This window comes from Trichechus manatus, unplaced genomic scaffold (assembly GCF_000243295.1).
Source record: "Trichechus manatus latirostris isolate Lorelei unplaced genomic scaffold, TriManLat1.0 scaffold00007, whole genome shotgun sequence".
NCBI classification, from domain to species: Eukaryota; Metazoa; Chordata; class Mammalia; order Sirenia; family Trichechidae; genus Trichechus; species Trichechus manatus.
In genome coordinates this window covers 27,458,855-27,474,338 of record NW_004443943.1, presented here as the reverse complement: position 1 = coordinate 27,474,338, position 15,484 = coordinate 27,458,855, and the positions used below count along the sequence as shown (strand labels likewise).

The 15,484-nt window shown below is 49.1% G+C and overlaps 1 protein-coding gene across 3 annotated transcripts in view; it reads right to left on the bottom strand.

Moving 5' to 3' along the window:
- Positions 1-15,484, bottom strand: part of PAX2 (paired box 2) — an 81,235-nt gene that overhangs the window by 17,605 nt on the left and 48,146 nt on the right. For all 3 annotated transcript variants that reach the window (XM_023739068.1, XM_023739059.1, XM_023739064.1), the window contains exons 6-7: positions 4,249-4,424; positions 1,865-1,991 (exon numbers count right to left, since the gene is read on the bottom strand). In XM_023739068.1, coding sequence (XP_023594836.1) covers positions 1,865-1,991; positions 4,249-4,424 — 303 coding nt within the window. The remainder of the gene's footprint in view (positions 1-1,864; positions 1,992-4,248; positions 4,425-15,484) is intronic.

Sequence of the window (15,484 nt, the reverse complement as noted above, 5' to 3'; positions counted from 1 at the left end):
TTTTGGTAATTTCCAGTTTCTGAGCGAGTTTCCCTGTCATTACCACTGGTGAACAGCTCCGAATGTTAATGGTTCTGCTTTTGTTACTCCTCGCTTGATTGAAATGTCGCATATAGATTGAGATGTTAGTGCTAACTTGCCACCTGGGAATGTCAAGCTGGGTCTGGAATGAACTTTTCTCACACTTGGATCCAGATGGATCAGCCGGAGATGTTCCCAGGCTGAGCTGGGACCGTTCCAGGGCCATGGGGGGAAGGCGGGCGGGGGATGTTCAAGGTGGAGGCACTTTCTTGCACCAGCCCAAGTGTCTCTCCTGCAACAGCAGCCCTACCCAGCAGAGCCATAGCCCCACCCCATGAAGTCCTTGCCTGTTGGACTGTGGCCCTGGGCACAGGAAAGCATAGCTGGGTTCTCTTTGACCAGCTGCCTGGGGTGGGCCATCTTTCAGAAGTGACCACTGTACCTCTGAGCAGGTCAGGAGAAACATCGCCTGGCCTGGACCATCTCTCTGCCTTTGATCAGATTACCCAACAAGTCAGACAGTGTCCAAGGTGGGTTAAAGAGGGCCATTTGATAATCATCTGTATCCTGACCCAGTTAACCCAGCTAAGGTTGTTACCTAAAAGCCCAACCCAGCTCTCCAACACTTGCAGAACCCAAACTCTGACTGCCTAGCCAAAAACCTCAACTCCCTCTAGGCCTGAAACAGTTGTCCAGGATACCCTCTTAAGGCTAACAACAGGGCTCTTCCAAGCTCCCCTGGTGGGAACCAGGTGGCCTCTTGCAGCTCAGCTTAGGCCTCAGTCATGCTCAGATCAGCTCCACATCATAACCAGGGCCCTGCCCTTCAGCGAGGGCTGTGCCTGCTTCCTGTCTTTGCCTATGGCTGTGATGCTAGCTGCCTACAGCCCCACTGCCAGGTCCCTAGGCTGCCTCCACGCGCCTAGATCGGCAGGTAACGCCTCAGTGTCTCCCAATCCCCTCTGAGACCCTTCTCAATCATCCCGTCTCCCAAGGAACAAACGGCACATTGGCTTTAGTGTCTCCAGAATAATTAGGTGAATTTTAATAACACCTCAATGTGTGTCTCTCCCACTTGGGCCCTTTCCTGGCCTGGAAACCCTTCTGCAGTACCAGGTGCCTTCCCACAGCCTACAGCTCTGTGGCCTGGGCTTCCGCAGCTGGGCCTTCCTTGAGCCACACCTCAGCTTCCTTCCACTCAAGCTGCCCCTGCTGCTCCTAGCCCATGGGGGCTCCTGGCCAGGTTGCCCCTCACCCAGCACTGGACTAGGGTCAGGCCTGAGCCTGCCTGGCCTGGAAAGCAAGCCTTGGGCTCAGCGATTTCTCTGAGAAGCAGAAGGGCTGGAATCACTGTGCTTTTCTACAACTCCACAGAACTGGTGGCATGCCCTCAAAGCCACAGCCACCCACGCTGCCCAGAGGGAGAAGAAAATGAGTCCTACAGGAGATTTGGAGAGCTCCCTGGAGGCGGGACACCAGGAACCCATGCTGTACTCTTGCCAGCCTGGCTCATACACCCCCTGAGTTCTCTTGAAGAAGCCCATAATTCTGGGCATCCTGGGGTAAGCAAAGAAAAGGCAAAGGAGGAGGCAAGAGAATAGGCAGAAAGAACCAGCCACAGCCCCTCCTGGCCCTAAGACACCTTTCCAAGCTGACAGACATCCTCACCGCAATTTTTCCCCCACATCTGCACACATCTGTTCCAGAAGTACCATGGTGTTTGGAAGCCTGTTCTCTCTCAAGATGTTATGGGGGGCCCACTAGTCACACCAGGTCCCTAATGTCATGGGCTGAGGCACCCCTGTTGAAAGCAGTGCCCCCACCCTCGTGGAATCCCCCTTACCGGTCACAACAGGGTATGTCTGCGTGCCTGACACATTGCTGCCCAGCTCTGGGTTGGCGGATGCAGATAGACTCGACTTGACTTCATCAAGCCCAGGGGTCAGGGCTGGGAGGGAGTACTCGTTCCCCTGGGAGGAGAGAGAAAAGCGACAGCTCTCTATTGATGCACACACAGAGAAAGGGCTCGGTGTGCAGATGGGGAGGAGGACCAGAGCCCTCCCAGGTGGGGTGGAAGGAGCCGGCCTGGCAGAGGGAAGGGAGAGCCAGGGGGCGGGCACGGCATATGATGGCGGGTGGGGGTGGACCTGACTTTGTGAAGCTAGAGGTGCGGCCGACACGTTATTGGTGGCTATCCAGCGCCCTTTAAGTTTCTGTAGCATCTCCTGCTTAAGAGGCCCCAAGGGCGGAGTGGCATAGTGGGAACTCCCTGCTGAGAGCTGAGGGGTATTTTAAGGGAGCCTGGGCTGGGAAGCCTTGGCGAGAGGACCAACCATGACGTGATGGCAGAGGCAGTGGTTGGGGGAAGGGCCTAGTGGGGCCTCCAGCCTGGCACTGCTGGGCTGGCTGATCGGGTACGGACGCCCCTTTTTTAAAAACAAACAAAGACAGCCCCACGGGCCCCTCGCTCTCTGCCTGTGCACTGGGGTATGAAATTGGGGAGGGGGAGAGTCCACATGGCTAACAGAAGGGTGGGAGGGGGCCAGTCATTGACTCTGAAAGGGTGTCCTGCCCGAAAACACTCGGGTAATTGCCTTTTTATTGCAGCCACCGCCAAGCCAGACCCCAGAGCTGGGCCGACCAGGAGCCTGCACAAAGCAGGAAAAGTTGCTCTGATTAATATTACGTTAAATTAAAACTGATTTTCTGCTCTTTCGGGTCCGTTTTTTTCCCTTCCGATTCCTGGCCCCCCCAGAGGGCCCCCTCCCCTCCCTGGCTGGACGGGATTGCCTCGTCATTTCCAATTCCTTCTCGTATTGATCTTCCTGTAGAAATCAGTTTTGTAATTAGCTGCAAATTAGGCCTTCTACTGGGGGTGAAGCTGCCCCCTGATTTATCACCAGAGTAATTCGCTGTGATCGGAGAGAAATTAAAATGAACTCAATTAGGCTTCGGATTTGCTTTATGGGCCCTGCTCCGAGTTTCAGGGGGAAAAATGACTGTGCTGGTGTTTAATAGTCTAATGAAAGTAAATAAAGGTTATTCATTGTAATACAGCCGGGGACTCGGGGAGGGTGCACTGGGCCGCCCGCCTCGGCCGGCTCCTCCTTTGTTGGTTTATGGCTCAGGGCACCTTAAAAAGACTTCTGATTTTTGTTTTATGAAGACAAACAGCTTATGGGATAAAAGGACGGGCGGGGAGGAAGGCTAGTGGCTGGGAGCTGTTGGAGTCTCAGAGCGGAACTGTGCTGCGTGGAGCCTGGGAGCTGGCTGGTGAGTGTGTGTGTGCGTGTGTGTGTGTGCGTGTGCAAGCACAGCATATGGTGTTGTGCTGTGGTTGTGGGCCTGGCCTGGGCCGGACCTGTGGGAAGAACGGGTGTGTGGCCCTAGGTTTTCGGGTGAGGCCCTGGGCGCTCTACTGATGTAGGGGTGGAGGTGTGTGCTGGGATGTGTGTGCAGCTGGTGATCTGGAGACAGCCTCTGGCTCCGTGTGGCTGGTGGGGTTCCGCTGTGAGTACTGTGGACTGTCAGTGTTGCGGGAGGGAGCACGTGGGTGTGTAAGCACATGCAAACGTACATGTAAGGAGTTAGTTAGGAGCCATGTTTCTGTACATTGTGTGTTGTGCTGGTGTGGTGTGTGAGTGTCCCATGCTGCGTGTTCTGGACTGTTCTGCATCTGCAGGAAGTGCAGAGTCTGAGTGGTAGGCAGCCAGCCTGCCTGTGATCACATTGGACGGCTGTATTGGGAAAAGTAGGCCAGGACAGGAGGGTGCTGAGACTCAGCAAGAAGAGCTCCACAGGCTTGCACCGACTTGCTGTAGGATCCTGGGAGGACTTGGGGAAGAAACACAGTAAGGGGACGTCCCTGAGTACTCCATGCCAGAGGCGCAGAATGGTAGAGCGTGAAGGGACTTGAAAGATCATTATATCCAAGCCCCTCATTCTACAGATGGAGAAACTGAGGCCCCGAAAGGAGACAAGTCATACTCCAAGGCCATATTCTTGCAGCCAGGTTGCATCATTTCTAACTACTACATACCATAATGATACTTCTTAACTATACTATAATGTCCTTGCAAGAAGAAGTTCACACAGCACACTCCCGATGTCCCATATGTAACACATGCCCAACTGGGCATGCACTTAGCTGAGTTGTGAGCAAGTTCTTGAGAGGCCTTGTTCCGACCAGGTCCTCTCCACCTCTGCGAACAGAAGCGCCTTCCTCACCTGTTCTGATTTGATGTGCTCTGATGCCTGGAAGACGTCGGGATAGGAAGGACGCTCAAAGACTCGATCCAAAGCTTCCAGCTGCTGCTGGGTGAAGGTGTCGGCTCGCAAGTGCTTCCGCAAACTGTCCACACCACTCTGGGAGTCTCCATTGGGGACTGAGCCCTCGGACACATCTGGAGGACACACGGACACCTGGAGCATCAGTGCCAGGCCAACAGAGGCTCAGGAGTGGTATAGTGGGCAAAGGGGTGGTACCTGGCTCTGCCCCTAGGGCTTTGCACCCTTGCTCGGGCCCCTTGCTCCCAGCAACTGGGATGCAGGGGCTAGCCGGAGAGGCTGGCCATGCCTCAGAGACCTGGCTGAGAAAGCCAGTCTCAGAAGCACCTAGGAAGAGAAGGCGAGGGAGGCTGTCAACACACGAGTTGGGGGAAGGACTGGGCAGAGATGGAGCCAGAGGGCCCCAGAGGTCATCTCCCAGGGGGTGTCTCCCCTGGGCCCCCTCTCTCCCTGAGCCAGGGTCTTCAGGGAGGAGCCGGGTAACTCAGACCGGCATCAACCAGCCTGTGGAGAATTGAACTCGGCTCCAAGATGAATTTCAGTTCCACTGATTCCAAGGGTTGAAAATCATCAAATCTCCAAGGCTGAGTGTAACATGGAGCCTGGGTGAAGTAATTAACTTCACCACCGAGGGAGGAGGGGTTCTGAAAGCAACACACAGGCATTTCACTTGGAGTGGCTGGGGCAGAGATGGAGCAGGAGGACAGCAGGTATCATGGGAGCCGTGAAACACCTAGTAGGACAGGGATCATAGACAGGGTCTTTGTGGCTGCTGCTTGGGCCCTGGCCACCCTCTCTGCCTCTATCTCTGACCTGGATTTGGGCTCAGGCCTCAGTCAGAGGCCAGCTCCTTGGCCACCCAGTTTCTCCATTAGTCTCCACAGGGAGTAGAGACTTCCCACACCAAGAAAGGGCCATCGTTGTGCCACACTAGTGCCCTCTTCCTGGGGACATGGCCATGCTCTACCAGGCTTTTTCAGGACTCTTATCCCTACCCGTCAGTCCCTGCCTTCCTGTATCCGGCCTGCTGGCATTTTCAGAGCTTACAGTGGACCAAGTGCTTCCTGTGCTGAGTCCCCCTGGACCTCAGCCCTGCAATCATCCTGGCCCAAAGCTGGGTCCTCCCCAGCCCCAGCTTGGCTGCTTCTTGGCTTCTCTCAGTCCAAGACCAGCTGGGGAGCCTTGGGCCTGGGGCCAGCCGATGCTGCAGGCATTGGGGTGTTCCTGTGGGACTGTTACATATATCAGTTTATAGGTGATTATATGATATGATATAATCAATATAGTGTTATATACAGTAACACTGTACAGTATCATTTGGGAGACCATAGAAAATATTACATATTGATTAACCTCAACCCGCAGTCAGCCTCCCTCACTGGCCTCCCAGATGGAGCGTGAGGGTTTGCCTTCCTCACAGGGCCTCGCCCTTTTCCCTCCACTCTATTCTGGAGTGGGTGGGAAAGCAAAGAAAGTGTGTATGTGTGTGTGTGTGTGAGAGAGAGAGAGAGAGGAGGAAATCAAGACCAGGATCAAGTCTGAGGCAGACAAAAAGCCACAGGGTCTTGATGATAGTCCTGTGGACATAAAACTTGGTTGTATTTATTTATTTATTTTATTGTGTGTGTGTGTGTGTGTGTGTGTGTGTGTGTGTAAAAGCCTCTGGAATAATTTTCAATTTTAGAGGGTGCAATGCACCCCTGTGTGTGAGTTGGGGTGGGGCATATTTATCTTCCCTGGGTGTGTATTTTCTGTGCGTCTGCATCTGTACATATACAAACATCCAGGTAAATAAGTGTGTGTGTGTTTAAGTGACACGGTGAGAATCGGTCTGAAAGAATGTGCGTGTGCGTGTGTGTGTGTGTGTGTGTGTGTGTGTGTGTGTGTTGGCACATGTGTGTCATCACCTGGGAAGTGTGAGTCCACGTCGCCTACATTTCTCCTATGCCTGCTTCTTTTTCCCGGAGGTCCCACCATCCTAGTTCCCCTTCTTTCAGCTATTTGCATGTTCAGTTGTGTCTAATTGTTTCTTCCCGGAGTCCTTCCACCTTTCTGTGAAGCCCTGCTGTCAGGGCTGAGGGAGGCAGGGAGTGTCTTTGTGTGTGCTGATTGCAATGTCACCAAAAGGGTTCTGGGAAGGAAAGTGTGCATTTGTCTGTGAGTATGTGCTCACACATTACTTGTGTGTGTGTGTGCGCGCGTGTGCGGCAAGACTCATACCATGCCTCTTGGTACGTTTGTGTATATGCCTGTGTGTGGCTTAGCTCACCCCATGCCTCTGTGTGTGTGTGTGTGTGTGTGTGTGCATGCGCAGAGGGGCTGAACTGAAGCTTTGTCCTCAGGTCACTGGCTGGAGGAGTCTCTTTTCCTTCATTTATTCAGGGGCCCTTCAGATCTTGACAAATCTGTCACTCTAAATTTGCGAGAGATTATGGTGCTCTCTCCCCAGCCTGCAGAGAGGTGATATATGATATCTGCTGCCCCTATTGATTGCCTGATCTGGTGGCAGAGGCCGGCGAAATGAACTTGAAATGAACATCATGCCTCAACTCATTGTGCGTATAATACACTACTTAATCCCACATTTTTCAGCCGCTATGGAATTCAATTGATCAATCATGTTCCACTGATAGTACTGTTTTAGGGGTTATTGCTGCTCCCTCCACTTGCTGACCTTTTTATTTATTTATTTTTTTGTATACTTGGGCCCTGGTGGTAAGACAGGTTACAGAGGCAGCAAAGGAGAGAGAGGGGGAGGGAGAGGAGGAAAAGGCCAAAGGAAGTCTGCTACCGGAAGAAGTGGCAGTGGGAGGCGTGGAGAAGGGAGGAAGAAAAGGAGGAATGGGGGGTGGAGAGAAGGTGCTAGGGGAGCAGGTGGAAGTGTGCAGAGGACCCTGAGAGAGGCTGGAGGAGGCTTGAGGAGACTTCCGAGAGGAGAAGGAAGGCGAGGAAGAGGCAGGAAGGGCAGCAGAAATGATGACTAGTGAAGGAGCACAGAGAAAGTTGAGGGGCAGGGAGAGGGCACTAGCATTGCTGGTGAAGGCAAGGAGGTAGCCCTGCCCGAACCAGTGAAAGGTCCCACAGGCTCTCATAGGCTCTCTCCAGAGGAGGAGAGTGGTATCCTGAAGAGATCAGCCCAGGAAGGAAGGGAGGAATGAAAGCAAGGAGAAAGGGCAGGAAGGGAGTGAGGCAAGAAGGTTGGGAGAAAACCCTGGGGTCAGAAGGTCCAGTCCAAGGAGGAGAAGCTCAGAGAAGGGGGAAGCACAGAGGGGAGAGGAAAAATAGGAACAGCCTCCCATACTGGAAGCCTGGGGGCACACTGGCTAAGGGAGGACACTTGCCACAGGAATGAAACCAGCTGTTCTGCTTTGGCTGAAGCCTGGGATTCCAGCTAAGGAGAGCAGCCCAGGGCCTGGATGGAGATCAGTTTGGAGGGTAAGAGGAAGAGGAGGAGAAACACAAGACAGTAGAGGAAGAGAGATGGAAAAGAAGAGACCAAGGAAAAAGAGACTAGAAAAGGAAGAGAAATGAAGCAACTGTCAATGCTGATCACCTGGAGGGACCGCCCCAGATGATGGAGGCTCAGGGTGAGGCTTCCCAAGGGGAAAGGGCAGAGGCTCAGAAGTAATAGTAAAGGGAGAGGGTTGGAACTGGGCCACTGCTAGGCCCTGATATTGAAGGGCTGTCCTAAAATAGAGGAGGACGCAGAAGCAGGCCTTGATCCAGGTTTCGGGGTGAGCAGGGAAGGAAAGTGTATGAGTAATTAGATGCTATCCATCCCAAAGAAGTTCTCTACCCGTCAGCCTCCATGTGCCAAGGAGCCTGACGGTGAGCTCCCGTGGTCAGTGGCCACGGCTGATGTATTTATGTAGCTATAGCACCAGGCATAGAGCTGGGTATATAGTAGGTAGTCAATAAATGAGTGATTGAATGAATGAAGGAAGGAAGGAATAAGGTTCTCCTAGGTGTCATTCAAAGCCAGACCCCTGGCAAAAGGCCTCTAGACTAGTCACCTAACTGGCCTGGCAGCCCAGGACACTCAGTCACTGAGAAGGCCAGTCCCACACATCTATAACCCCAGAGGATGTGGGAAGGACCTGCAGAAGTCCCTGGGAAGACTTATACCCTTTCTTCACTCGCCCCTACTTCTGGTCACCTTTTGATAGTATCAACTCAGGTCCATAGGAGGCCCTTCCCTCTCAAAGCAACACCATCCTGCCCACCTCTGGTGCCTCTACCCAAAGGACAGAGAACGCTATGTTCCCAATTAAGTGCAGAACTTAACCCTTACAGCTGCAGAACTGCCATCCAAAGCAGGTGGCCCAGGCTGCTTGAGAACGGGGCCCAGAGACTGCCTCTACATTTGAACTCCCCACACCACAGCCGTGGTCACAGAAAGGAGAGTTGGGATAAAACAGGTCTGTCTGCCAGTGATGGGGAGCTGGTCCTGGAGAAGACCTTTGCTAAATGACAAAATGATGCCCTCGGCCTCACCTCTGTGAGATAACCAACTAATCCCTTGTCAGAGCTCCAAGAAGAGGGCTGGAGTATGGTGGCCGTATGTCCTGGGCTTTCTGGATCAATTCTCATTTCAAATATTCTTTCCCACTCTCAGATCATGTTTATAGATTGAGGTTGAAAATGTGGTCACTGTAGGCATAGTAAGACCCTACAGAGCAAGGAAGGTGCCATATACTAGTCAAACAGTCTCCACATAGGAAGGATTCAGCTCTGTTCTCCTGATGTCCCCTCCCCAACTACCATTCATTAGCTGCCCACAAGTACCAAGAGCTTATGATGTGCCACTGCTGTACTTGACATACTCATTTAGTCCTCACAATAACCATAGGAGATAAGTACTGTTATACCCATTCTAAAGATAAGGAAGCTGAGGCAATGAGAGGTTAAGTAGCTTTTCCAAGGCCACACAGTTAGTAAATCACAGTCAGGATTTGAATTCAGGTCTGTCTGACTCCAGAGTCTTCCCTCTAAACATTTCATTCTGCTACCTGGGTGCCAAACCCAGGGGGCCCAGCTGAGGGCTGCTTGGCCCCATCTGAGATATAGCCTCCCTCCCAGCAACCCCAGTTCTCTGTTCTGCACTCTGCCTAAACTGAGGCTACAGCCTATGGCACATGTGCTAGCTAAGCCCAGGCTCTGCCCACAGTGATTAAGGGATTCCTGGTCCAAACCCCTTATTTTACAGTCAGGAAAACACCAGGGTGGCCAGAGAGGTTGGGGGGTGACTTGTCCAAGGTCACACAGCAAGGTGTAGGACTGTCAGGGCTAGACCCGTTCCGGGTGCTTCGTCAACTACAGTGTGAGACTCTCAAGAAGAGTGAGCAACCACAAATCTTTTCTGGATTGGGGCAGGATGTAAATAAATTACTTAAACAAACTGCTGAGTTAAAACTTCGACGTATATTATTCTTTTAAGGGGAACAAAGACTCATATTGTCTTCTACTCTGACCGCTTCGTATTTGCTTAGAGTTAAAAAGCCTTCATAGACCTAAGGTTATTTGGGCCTCCCAACCGCTCTCCAAGGTGAGTAGGGATTATTACCCCCTTTGTAACTGGTGAGGAAACTGAGGTGCAGATTACATAAGGGTAAGTGACTAACTAGCTCAAAGGCATATACACTGGGGGGCCTAGCACAGGGCAGAACCTCCATAAACATTTGGGGACTAAACCAATGACCAGCAGTGGCTGCCTGCCCAGCCAATGTTCAGACTATGAGGCTCCCAGCAGTGGGGCCACAGTCCCCACGCAAACAAAGAGAACTCTAAAACCGAGGATGAGCTTGACAGGAAGGAGAGCCACCAACATATTGGCAATAGCATGATCAAGAGTAATTTTTATTTTCTTGTCCAAATTTTTCTGTATCCAGACTTTGTGCAACAAGCATATACTACTTCTATAATCCACTACCCGTCTGTCAGTTTGTTGTACTGTGGTGGCTTGCATGTTGCTATGATGCTAGAAGTTACATCACCGGTATTTCAAATACCAACAGGGTCACCCATGGTGGACAGGTTTCAGCGAAGCTTCCAGTCTAAGATAGACTAGGAGGAAAGGCCTGGTGATCTACTTCTGAAAATTAGCCAGTGAAAACCCTACTGATCAGAACAGAATACTGCCCAATACAGTGCTGGAAGATGAGCCCCCCTAGGTTGGAAGGCCCTCAAAATCCACAGTGGCCACAACAGTGGATTCAAGCATACCAACAATCATGCAGACGGCACAGGATGTGGCAACATTTTGTTCGGTTGTACATGGGGTCACCATGAGTTGGAGCCGACTCCACAACAACTAACAACAACTTCTATAATCATTTTTTAAATGTCTTTTAATTGTTATCGAGAAGATTTTATTTCTTCATTCACTTAGCTCTGTCACTCTCCATCTATTCCTGGCCCTTCCTCCCACCTCTCTGAGCCCAGGCCAGAGCCCTCCTCCTGGCCAGTCATGAATGCGGCTGTCCAGTGAGGTCTCAGCAGCTTGGGGAGGGAGTCACAGAACACCATACCTTGGGGTTAGGGGCTGGGGACAAGGGACAAAACAAAAGTGTTTGTCCTCCTTGTATGTTTACATTTTATCTGGATTCCCTAGATGGTCACTGCAAGGGACAAAAATAAGTCTTGTGACTGAAAGGTGGGTGGGGGTAGTGGTAATAGAATGAAATAATGCTGTTTCCTTGCTCAGAAAGCTCAAAGTCTACAAAATCAAGATGGGATGAATAGCAGTTGTCCCCCAAATCCCAGGAAACAGGAATTAGGCATTTCCAAGGAAATTTTAAAAGTATAATAACTACACTAACTTCAGTTTTCTAAGCCCAAATAACAAATATCTACTTGTCTACGGGAAAACTAACAATATTAGAGTTTTCACAGACACTCATTAAATCCGCTCAACTTTATCAGGTATTTATTATTATTATCATTCTCATTTTTCACACAGGTAAACAGTCTCAGAGAGACAAGATTATTTGCTCAACATCATGGGGCTAGTAAGTAGCAAAGGGATGTCTTGACTCCACTCTATCAAATTTGCTTCTTTGTCAAAGACCATCATCATCATCATAACTATCATTTATTGAGCAGTTACTATGTGCTAGGTATGCCCAAAGTATATATACTGTCTCTAATCCTCACAGAATACTTGCAAAAGAGATATTATCAGTTCAGTTTTACAAACGAGGAAACACACTCACAAGAGCACACGGCGGGCAAGAAGCAACCTTGGGGAAAGTAAGTCTTACTTCATCCAGCCGACAGAAAATGACCTGAATAAGTGGTACGGGAAGAAAAGCAAAATCTGTGGAGAAAGGGAGCAGTGGCTGATGGGCCTCAGGCCTCAGAAGGTTGGGGCCAGCAGTGGTTGGGGATAGGGGCCCTGACCAAATATTTATTCTGCTAGCCTCTGCCCCCTCTTTCTTCCTGCCTTCCCTCCTCCACACATCACTTTCCCCCTCTGAGGGGTTCACCCCCATGCCGTCCCCCAGTCTCTCCAGCTGTCAGTTGTTGCAGTTTCCAACTCAATTGTTCTCCTCAGTACTGAGGCAAATGGAGTCATTAATTACCTTCTATCGGCTGGGCTGAGTTCAGAATGCGATCAATATCCCCGCTTGTCATTCAGGGCAGCCTGCCTGTGCAGCCCCAGCCCCACCCCCACGGTGGTGCAGCAGGACCACAGAGGTCTGGGCTGACACTCCGGCCCTCCTCTCCGGTCTGATTGGGAAGAGGGAGTGAGGTTTGAGACGCTGAGAAATGGGGCTGGCTCCCCCAGGTTGGCAGCGCACTTCTGACTGGCAGAAGAGAAAGGATATGGAGTGGGGAGGAGTGGAGGCACAGAGGTGGGAGGAGAAAGGAGAGGGAAGGAGTATGAGGGAATGAGGGGAGAAGGGAGGGGAGGCAGAAGAAGGGACAGGAGGAAAGAAGGGAGGAAGAGAGTGTGAGCAGGGAGAAATAGGAAAAGGAGGAGAGAGGGAGGAGGGGGCGCTGCAGTGGGCCAGAAAGTGGCTCCAGAGGGCCAGGCTGGGGACAGTGCTAGTGGATGACATACCCCATTGCCTCCCATACATAAACTGGACAGTATGTGAGTCTGGCCTGGCCAAGCTCAAGAGGAGAGCATGAAGAAGCCCTTGGACATACGGCCCAAAGCTTTGGCTCTGGACAAGACCAGGTTCTGTCAGCCTTCTAGCCCTGGCAAACCACCTGCTCTCCTTGACCAAGCCCAGCTTCTAAACATTCAGTGAGCTCATGATAGAGAAACAGGCTGCCTAGCCAGCCTGGCCTCAGTCTTGCTTTGCCCACTTACACCCACTTGCCTCTAGGGACACTAACTGCATTAGTGACTCTAGGCCCATAACATCTCCTGGGTTGAAATCGTAGCTTCCCTTGCTCACTTGCTATGTGACCTCGGACAAGTCCCTTAAGCGTTTCTGGACTAAGTATCTTCAGCTGTACCTAAGAGGTACTAGCTCCTCCTTCAGCAATATTAATTTCTCCTTTCTCTGTGTTTCAATAGCTGTCTATCCAAACCTCTATAGCAGAAGTAATAATAATAACAGCTAAAATCAATTGCGTTCCTATTAAGCACCAAACACTGTGGTTAACATACATTCACTGATTTAATCTTTACAATAATAGGAAATAACATTTGTAAGTGTTTACTATATATCAGGCACTAATCTGAGAATTTGGCATAGTAAGCTTCTACTATTATCCCCATTTTGTAAGTAAAGACATGGAAGTGCAAACGTTAAAGAACTTTCCAAAGGTTACGCAGCTAACACGTGATGGAGGAGACAGAACCAAACCCAGGTAATATGCTTCTGGCAGCTGAACTCATAACCTGGGGAAACCAATGGCTAGAAAGGTTAGGTACCTCACCCAAAATTACTTACTACAGCCAGTAAGTAAGCCAAATTTAGAATCTATCTGTGTTGTAGCTGTTTTTTTTAACGTTTGCTTTCTCCGCTTGCCTGTGAATATTTTGAAGTCAGGGACTCCATCTTTTTCATCTTTGTAAACCTAGCATGGGGCTTGGTGTATATTAGGTAATCAAAAATGTTGGTTGACTTCATCTTAAGTGAGAATAACAGCACAATTGGAAGAGCGTAGTCAATGTCACTGAACTGTGCATGTAGAAATTTTTGAAACGGTTTATCTTTGGCTATGTGTATTTTCACCAAAACAAAAAGGTTGAGAAGTTAGAGGGTTAATATGTTGTGGGGTCGTTAACCAGTGTCATAAAACAACATGTGTACTACTGTTTCATGAGAAACTATTTGTTCTGTAAGCCTTCCCCTGAAGTACAATAAAATATTAAAAAAAAAAAAAGAAGAAAACAAAATGTTGGTTGATTTGTCAAATAGAATTCTAAAAAGCAAAGGTTGGTAAATTCCTAACTTGCCTTGCACATTTTAATCTTTTAGGAAAAAGAAGCAACAAAAAAAAATGCTACTCTGGGTTCAGAGTTGTCACATTCTGCAGCTGGAAAGGACCATGGAGATAATTTTCTCTCATTCTCTTTTAGGGGAGATTTAAAAAAAAAAAAAAGGTGCAGAAAGGTTAGGTAATTGTCCCATGTCACACTGCTGGTCAATGCTGGAATGGAAACCAAGGTTCCCAGCCCAGTGCCCTTTCCACTATTCCAGACTGCTTAATTCTGACCAAGAAACAAAAACTGATAAAGGAAAGTGATGGGGATCTGGGAAGAAAACAACCATGTCTAGAATGGACAGCAGCAAAAGAAGGGAACAAGGGACAGAATCTCGACTAAGGGAAGAAAACTGAGAGGTATTGAGGGAAAGGATGGGCATGTGATCCCATGGCAAGAGATTCTAGAAGGCGATATAATTCCATAAAGACAGGATGCTCTAAAAATGAAATTCTGCCTCTACGAGCTCAAATAATCAACCTGACAACATAAAGGGGATGGGGAAGGGGTGGAAAGAGAAGGGCGTTTAAGGAACATCGTTGTGTTGCAATAAGCTTTAAAATATGATGAGCCTAGATTTTAAAAGGACATGTACACCGAACAGTGGAAGATTATGCAGCTATTAAAAAATCATGTTTTCGAAGAATATTTAATGATATGTGAAAATGGTCCTGAGACAATGTTAAGTGAAAATAGCAAGACACAAAGCTGTATATACAGTATCATTTCAATTTTGATTAAAAATTATATATCTATAAAACTATAGATGCACAGGGAAGAAAAGACCGAAAACAATACACAAAATATTAACAGTGGTTATATTGTGGTGATAAGTGATTTTTTAAAAATGTACTGTATCTTCCAAGTATGTTACAATGAGCATGTATTATACTTATTAACAGATGAAAGTTATTTTTTTTTTCCTCTTATAAAGGACACACAACAGATGGAAGGAGGAGACCATAACCAAAGATGGATATGAGAGTAGCATGAGCCTGTCAGAAAGACAAAAGCTCAGAACAAGCTGAGACAACAAAAAAGGGCCTTGATAGCTATGTTTGGAGAAAAAAACAAAAAGGAAGGCAGGTTGAGACTCAGTGCTTGGAAAGAGGATGTAATACTGAGAGAGAAGGCAGAACTTCTCAACCCCCAGCTTGCCCCTGTCTTCTTGACCAAGGAAAAGAATCTTCAAAGTGGGAGTAGCACAGCAGGCACCAGCAGAAGGGCCTGGAGCCCAGGTCATGGTAGGGGCCAGGCAGGCAGCCCCTAGCCATTTCAGTTAACTTTCCCAAGGCCAGAAAATTCATATATCAGGACCCTAGGGAAAAAAGTAGATAGGATCCCAAAACTGCTGTTGATAATCTTACAGAAGTCACAAAGAAAGGGTGAGGCAGTGCACAACCCTAATGTCATCCTGCTTACAGAAAAGGGAGAAAGATACACTTACGCAAACAACACTCTAACGAATTCAGTATCAAGCTCTAGAAATCTTTTAGAAGAAAATATTATACAGTTAATTTGTGGGCACTAGAAAAGATAATGGTGATACCCTGGAGCCTGCACGTACTCAACCAAGAATAAGTTGTGGTCCATTAACTCGGTATCAATACTTAGATCAAATGCCTCCCCCAAGAAGACTTCCCCAATTGCCCTGGTTAGAAGCAACGGCTCCTTTTTTTTTTTAATCATTCATCATAGCATGTCATACCTTGATCGTAGCACTTATCACATTCT